Source organism: Hyaena hyaena, unplaced genomic scaffold, assembly GCF_003009895.1.
Source record: "Hyaena hyaena isolate Hyena2069 unplaced genomic scaffold, ASM300989v1 scaffold_51, whole genome shotgun sequence".
Taxonomy (NCBI): domain Eukaryota; kingdom Metazoa; phylum Chordata; class Mammalia; order Carnivora; family Hyaenidae; genus Hyaena; species Hyaena hyaena.
This window is the reverse complement of record NW_024080683.1, coordinates 4381546-4389819: the sequence shown is the minus strand read 5'-3', so window position 1 is coordinate 4389819 and position 8274 is coordinate 4381546. Positions and strand designations below refer to the sequence as shown.

At 44.8% G+C, this 8274-nt stretch overlaps 1 protein-coding gene across 1 annotated transcript in view; it reads right to left on the bottom strand.

Annotated features, from left to right (window-relative positions):
• Positions 1 to 2550: 2550 nt before the first annotated feature.
• PDCD1LG2 (programmed cell death 1 ligand 2) overlaps positions 2551 to 8274 on the bottom strand; it is a 55284-nt gene continuing 49560 nt past the window's right edge. The window contains exon 7 of the mRNA XM_039230869.1: positions 2551 to 2661. Coding sequence (XP_039086800.1) covers positions 2656 to 2661 — 6 coding nt within the window. The 3' untranslated portion in view covers positions 2551 to 2655. The remainder of the gene's footprint in view (positions 2662 to 8274) is intronic.

Genomic DNA, 8274 nt, shown 5'->3' with positions numbered 1-8274 from the left:
CCCAAGACCAGCGTGCTCCGACATCTATCAGCTGCCCGCAAATGCATGAGTGAGCCCAGCCAACTCCATGCAGAGCAGAAATGAGTTGTCCCAGCTGAACCCAGCCTAAGTTGCTAAACTACAAAATCATAAACACATAAATGATAAAAAAGAAGCCATAGGTTTTGTTATACAGGGAAAGCAAGCGGAAACAAACGTATTGGTTTGGGCAGATGGGAGTGGTCTGTTTACGAAGTTGGTTGGCTGATCCCCATGTGCAACAAGGACATTAGGTGATAGAATTTCTTTGGAATAATGGACAGATAGGATCCTAAAGGCTTAAGGAGTTAGGAATAATGGGGTAATTTGTCGTGTGTAACCTGTGTGTCTTTCCTCCCCCTTGAAAGGGACCAAAGGATATTCCCTTCACTAAAGTATCGAGAAATGCATTAGTGAGGGAGCCCCACAACCCTGGGCACCCCCAGATGTCTGTTTTCTGTAGCCCAAAGATGATGGTAGGAAATGCTACCGCTGATATGGGCTTCCTGACTTCATGAGATAAGAGCCCAGAAAAGCAATCAGAATTTTTTACGCATCGGAAATCTTTAGTGGTAGTTGGCCCTAAGAATTAAGTAGTTGGCCAGCCTACCAAAGCATGGCTTGATCTATAGAATAGAAATCTGGCTTGAGTTTTCACAACTGAGAATTACAGCTTCTTCCCCAAATTCTTAGAAAGGACCCTGCAACAATGCCATAGATACTTGTAGATCCTCCTCCAAGCTATCCCCAAGGGGACCTGAAGTCATTCCTGAAGGTGTCTGTGCACTGAGGGAAATGGAAATACCCAGGCTTTTCAGGGATTCCTAAATGCTTCTCTGAAATGACACCAATCCTTAGGAACCCCAAATGTCACTGTGGTCCACTAGTCAAAACAGGCTTATAGTGATTAGGAGATGAACAGAGCTTGTGCCCAATCCAATCTCATTATGATCTGTGACTCAAGCATCATTAAAGAGATTCATTAGGAGGACTAGTCAACAACAGAGGTGTAAGCTTGGGGTACGATGATAAATTTGAAAAAAAAGGATTGAAAATGACAGCTCTAGCTGAGATTGTGTATATGTCTGGACAAGAACCAGATGCAAACAGCAAAAATGAAAATACTTGTGCTGAGATAATGAGATCATAGGTGGTTTTTGTTTGTCTGGCATCTCTCAATTCCTCAAACTCTCCCAAATGCTATTTTTGCTCCCTTTGTAAAAGGTACTTTTTTTTTAAAAAATAAAAAAAAAGACTTAGTGTTTATCCAGCTCTTTTGTTTTAAGAGTTGCCTTTACATACATTTTAGCCAATCACAGTGATGTCATAAAAAATAAGAATGTAATGTGTCACCATTCTCTTCAATATTATGATGAGGCTCAGAGCCAAGCATGCATGAGGCATCTACTCCATGCATCAGGCTGCAGGATTGACAAACTCCTCCTCCTTCCTTGCCCTCCAGGAGCTTAGAGCCTAAGGAGAAGATGTAACATGGGCTTAAATCCTCATGATTCAAAACTGAGAAAGACAACCCTCTATATCTGAGACTCTGCTCTGATAACGTACACATTTGGACAGTTCCTGGATCAGCAGGTGCCCTGAGCTTCATGACCCCGGTATGCAGACCAGATTTAACATGATTAGCCTGTTGTTGCTCCATGCAGTTACCCTTGACATGCATAAAAGGGGACTCCACAGCATTTCTACAGTGCCAAGCATCAAAAGCCTTGCCTAATGAGTGTCCCTGTGTCACAGACATGGAACTGAGTCCCTGAAGGGTTAAGTTTAAAGTCACAGAGAAGACCAGGAAAAGAGCCTTAGTGTGGGACTCTGATCAGTATGGATACCCATCTGAAATCTTTGCAGGTATAGCATACTAGCGTGCTAAAGTTTTCTAATGTATGCCATTGGTTTCTAAGGTTAAGAAAACAATTTTTTAAAGGTAAGATGTAGTTGAAAAAAATTCATCCACATGACCCATTACAGGTTAAAATAAATGCTCTGTGATTCAAACCTTGCAAAAATACTCAATAGCTTTTCTCCATGATTTTTAGTTGCCCACTGTGTACTTAAATGCTTTCTGTTAAACAACTGAGATGTTGTCAAGATTCCGTAAGCCATATAACTTGCCAGTTATGGCTTGGCTGTGCATAAAGCTCTGTCTAACAGCCTCAAAAGGCTTTTCCAATATACCCAGAGGAAACAGTGGATAAAAATAACTCTATTGGCAATTTATCCATTTCTGTAACTGAAAATTTCCACTCATCTCTTCTTCTGGAAATTACTTTGGAAACTTAGGGGTGGAAATTCCCTTTGTGTTCATTCTGCCAGCAAGGATGAGACTCAGAGCACTGACTGGGGTCTAGGTCCAGGGTGGTCATTTTCTAAAGTGCAGTAGTGCTTGCTTAGGGTCATGGCTGCAGAGGAGAGTGCTGGATCTGGGAAGGGCGGGCTGCCTGACTTGCTCTGAGCACACCACGGCCAGGCCTCTTTGCAGTCTCCACTTTAGTGCTGGAGCTACAAAGCCATTGGACAAGTGCAAACCACGAGCTCTGCACGCCAGTGGATTCTTGTTCAGAGTCCAGAACCTTCTTGAGGACGTCCCATCAGGTCACCCCAACTCCTGAAATTACAGGTTCAAATCTGGAGAGAGAAGTCCACAAATAAGAACATCACTTTTCTGATTAGAAAACAGATAACCTCTCAAGAACAGACTGGAGTGAGAAATGGCTGTAGGGGAGAAGCTCACCTATCTGGAGGCAGCAGAGTTCAAGACCTTGCTTTCTGCCCCTGCTACCACTGCCCTCATCCACGTCTTCAGCCTCTCTCTCCAGACTGTTGCAAGAGGCCTCTTCCCTGTTCTCAGACCTGCCATTGGCTCAATGACACTGCCACTGGAGTACAGTACACGGGGCTCCCCTATTTGAAACCTTCGGAAGTTCCCTATGGGGCCAGATATTTCTGTTGGTTCCTGCCACCCTGAGGTACCCTGCTAGGCGCGCTGGAGGATGATCTTGGGCTGCTCACTGGGCTCGCTTCTCCCCGGCTTCCATGCCATGCTTTCCCTCAGACTCGGGGTTAAAGAAGGTGGTAGGGAGCATCATAATGAGGTTGGGGTGCGCACCCTTCAGCAGCCTCCCCGACAGGCTGCAGGCTCACCTGGCCTAGCTATCTGATTTGCTTTGGCCAATGAGATGTTAGCAAAAGTGATGCAGATGGAAACACTTGCATGTTGGGGTCTGCCCTCTCTTCGCTCTTTTTGCACACACTTCCATGTTGAAAAGAGCACGGACAAACCTGCTGAAGACACACGGCCCCACCGACAGCCAGCACCGACTCTGACACGTGTGAACGGGGCCACCCAAGACCAGCGTGCTCCGACATCTGTCAGCTGCCCGCAAATGCACGAGCGAGCCCACCCTCTCCTACTGCTGTTCTCACCAGCATGCTGGTAACTATGCCTTCCCCTCAGCTCTCCCTGCTCTTGCCAGTTTCAGGTCATTCAACCTCCCTCCCCACCGCCCCCCTCCTGCCTTTGTAGCTAGTAAGCTTGCCTCAGTCACCCCTCCTGAGCGTGCCCTCCCATCCCTGCTGAACCCTAAACGAGGCATGCACGCCTAAGGAGCAACAACTAACCTTCACCTGGAGGTCCTGGCTCACAGCAGAGCCCCCAACCGTCTTCCCTCTGATCTCACACCTGGCTCTTCCCAGGCTGGAATCACATGCCTTTTCCTATAGATGTGCAAGTCTCCCTGTCTCTGCCGTTCCCCTTGTGTTCCCTCTATCTAGAATAGTCTGTTATTCCCATGTTTGCCTGGTGCAAATGTCACCTCTTCCATGAAGCCTTCCCTCTTCCCTAATTGTCCCAGCCTAAAGTGATACTTTCTCCATCTCTGAGCCTTCACGTATTATGTGTACTTTCTGTAAAGCCATAGAGAACTATACAAAATATGCAGACTGCTCACACAATTAAAACCTCACAAGCCCAGGGGCACCAGGGAGCTCAGTCGGTTAAGTGTCTGACTCTGGATTTTGCTTGGGTCATGATCTCATGGTTCATGGGTTCAAGCCCCACATCTGGCTCTGCGCTGACAGCATGGAGCCTACCTGGGATTCTCTCTCCCTCGCTCTCTGCCCCTCTCCTGCTTTCACTCTCTCTTTTTCTCAAAAATAAATAAACATTAAAAAAAAACACCTACAAGCCCAGGTGAATGAGGTGGTTACTGTCTCCTCCTCCAGCCCCACCCTCCCTACAAAAGCCGTGCTCTATGTGGAAGGAAGCTGATGCAGGGTGAGCATTTCTGAGGATTCTGAGAATAGGTATAAGGTTGGCTTTGGAATAAAGTGATAGCTTGAGAGCTTCATGATCTTCCGAATATGTTCCAAAAAGCACAAAGAAGCCTTTGCAGAGACCTAAGGTAGGGTGTATATACCCCTCAGTCTAGTTTAACCACTGATTTAATCTGCTTTTGTGAGATAATAGAAAAAATATATACTGGTCTCTGCCTGGGGTTCCTGGCACAGAATTCCTAAAGCACTTGTAATTTTTTACATGATAAGAGCACTGGGAACATCTTTGTTCTAACATTCAGTCTTTGATTTCACTTCTTGACAGAGTTCCCAAATCCCTTGAAATTTCCTGGATGATAGCAGCGTCTTTTGCTGTAATGAGGTGACTTAAAAAAAATTTTTTTTAAATGTTTATTTATTTTTGAGAGAGAGAGTGCAAGCAGGGGAGGGGCCGAGAGACAGGGAGACACAGAATCTGAAGCAGGCTCCAGGCTCTGCGTTGTCAGCACACAGCCCGACGTGGGACTCAAACACACAGACCGTGAGATCATGACCTGAGCTGAAGTCGGACGTTTAACTGACTGAGCCACCCAGGCGCCCCATAATGAGGTGACCCTTGATGAGCTCCTGGATGAAGGCTGGTCATCAGGAAGACTAAACTATGGTTAGAAAATTGGAATTTTCAGGCCCACCTCCCACCCCACCCCTGTTCTCCAGAGAGGGGAGAAGAGCTGAAGATGAAGTTAATGATTGGTCATGTCTTTGTGATAAAGCCTCCATAAAAATCCCTGAAGGAGGGCTTCCAGGAGCTTCTGTGTTGGTGAGCACAAGTTGGTACTGGGAGAGTGGCACATGCACAGAGTGTGGACGCCCCCACATATCTTGCCACATGCATTTCTTCTATCAGATGTTCACTGTATTGTTTTTACCCTTTATCATAAATTGGTAAACAGTAAGTAAACTGTTTCCCTGGGTTCTGGGAACGACTCTGTCAAATTCACGGAACCCGAGGAGGGGATGGTAGGAACCTGAGATTATTTATAGCTGATTGGTCAGCAGCACAGGTGACAGCCTGGGCTGGCCATTGGCATCTGAAGAGGGCAGTGGAGGGTGCGGAGGGCAGTCTTATGGGACTGAGCTCTTAACAGGTGAGATCTTACGCCATCTCCAGGGACACAGTGTCAGGCTTGATTAAATTGTGGGGCACCAAGCTGGTGTCACAGAGAACTTCTGGTGGGGAAAAAGCCCCACGCATTCATGGCAGAAGTGTGTGTAGTAGTAGTGACAGTAAAGGAGGCCTTCCTCTGGGAGGAGGGCTGAAGTCCCCCCACGGGAGGAGGGCTAAAGTTTCCCACAGTATGTACAGGTATTCTGTCTAATGTTTCCTTTATGAAGGGGTTACACTGGGAAGAAAAGAAAGAAAAGATTGGAAACCACTAACAGAGAAGGCACCTGGACCATGGTGGCATGTGGAGGCCGTGATCAGTTATTAGGTGGAAGTTCCTGAGGGGAAGACAAGAGACTCATGCAAAACAAAACAAACACAGATTTGATCAACTGCCTGGGGGTATATCGACATCTGGCTTCTTTTCATTTTAGCCCGAATTACACCAAGAGAAACAGTGTTTTGAGTACCTTATCTCCAATGCTTGATCGTTAAGAGTCTTGGAATACTAATGCTATGCCTCATTCATCCTTACAATTTCCACAGAGCCTACTGACACAGTCTTGCAAATAGCAGACCCTTAGTGCATGTATCAGAGTGAATGAATGAATAGCACTGTACTGGGAATCACAAGACCTTTTATTTTTCTGTCATTATTTCTATTCAAGAACGTCACGTAACATTCCTTAGCCCAAATCTTGCCATCTGTAAAATGAGGAAGTCAGTTACATGGCTTGAAAACTCTAACAAACCATGTCATGATGACTAGGGTAACTTTTTTTTTTTCTAAAGGAAGCATGATATATATCCATGGGATCAGAATCCACTCCTGAAGTTGTTCTAGTTGATAGCTTGGTGGCCTGTATGAGAGTGAGAAGCCATGGTCTCAAACCTGACCTCTACATCCTTGGAGTATGGATCCACTCCTTGTAGGCTCACTAGGTTAAGAAACTCTGAAAGGCAACTAAGACATTGGTATGTGTTGTTGAAAAAGGGTATAACATTCTGCTCCCTAAAGTCGACAAGGACCCAATGGAGACTTCTGTATAATGTATTTGTTATACAGGATATAAAAAGGTGATATATACAGTGAGAGGTAAGAAGAGAGAGAGATCGTTTTTCATCTAACAAGCACCCCTGGGTACTTAAAAGTGATACATTGGGATATTTTATTTTTTTATTTTTTAATGTCTATTTATTTATTTTGAGAGAGGGAGTGAGGGAGAAAGCATGTGCCCATGAGGAAGAGAGGAGCAGAGAAAGAAGGAGAGAGAGAATCCCAAGCAGGCTCCATTCAGTGTGGAGCCTGATGCAGGGCTTGATCCCACGACCACGAGATCATGACCTGAGCCAAAATCAAGAGTTGAACACTTAACTGACTGAGCCACCCAGGTGCCCCAACACTGGGACGTTTTAAAATATATTCAAGTACAAAGAAAATTTAGAAAATCTAAAAGAAGAAAACAATATAAGTTTCCAGATATAATGATTACAGGTATTTAAATATTTTTGCTTCACTTCCTTGGGAGAAAGGGGTGTGGTGATATATTAAAAACATTTTTTAAATAGAGCATTAATGATAAAGTATATTTTTATATCTTACCCTTCTTTTCTTTTTGTTATACAGAAAGCCTTTTCCCATATTATCACTCCTCAGAAGCAGAATTGTAAGTGACAATATATAGTGTATTGACTAGAGGTTCCAGGATTTCCCTGTTGTATTAGTCAGGATAGACTTGATTATGCTGCAGTAACAAACAACCCCCAAATCTCTATTACTTAAATCAAATAATAAACAAAGCTTCCATGTCCACTGAGGGTCAGCATTATTTGTAGTTACTCAGAGACCCAGGCTGATGTAGCAGCCACTACCCCAAATGTTACTGGTTGTCACGCCAGAGGGAAAAAGAATACAGCAAAGCACAAGCTAGCCCTTACATCTTCTGCCCAGAGGTCACACATCACTTAAGCTTATATTTAGTAGACCAAAGCAAATCACATGACCACACCCACCTACAAACTAAGTGCAGAGGAGTGCAATCCTATTACATCACACAAAAGCAAGAGATCCAAGAAATATGTGAAATTGACACTAATGACCGCCATACCATGGAGAAGGATGGTAATGAGCTCTTTGGCCATATTTAGTTTGATGGGAGTCTTCTGATCCTATAATATTAAAGTTAAGGCCTTAAAGGCCTATCTGGGGAGGCTGAGAAGTCTGGATTTCCACAAGAATAAGAATAGGCAACACCTTTACCAGAGTTGCTGAGAAAGTTTGAGGCAGAGCCATGGAGTGGAAAACCCAGCTCTGTGCAGCTGATGCCTGAGCTTCTGAGCCCTGGTTGGCACTCCCACATTTATCGGGTCTCACTTCAATCTCTGATCAGTGAAGCAAAACCACCAAGTCCTTCCCTTCTTAAGTGGGAAGGGAGAATACTTATCTGTATCGAAGTCCTATCAGAAATACGTGTGATGACAGCCCCTCTGGAAAACAGTGTGGAGGTTCTTCAAAAAACTAACAATAGAACTCCCCTATGACCCACCCTATGACCACTGCTAGGAATTTACCCAGGGATACAGGGGTGCTGATGCATAGGAGCACATGTACCCCAATGTTCATAGCAGCACTCTCAACAACAGCTAAAACATGGAAAGAGCCTAAGTGTCCATCAACGGACGAATGGCTCCAGAAGATGTGGTTTATCGATACCATGGAATACTACATGGCAGTGAGAAAGAATGAAATCTGGCATGTGTAGCAACATGGATGGACCTTGAGGGTGTTGTGCTGAGCGAAA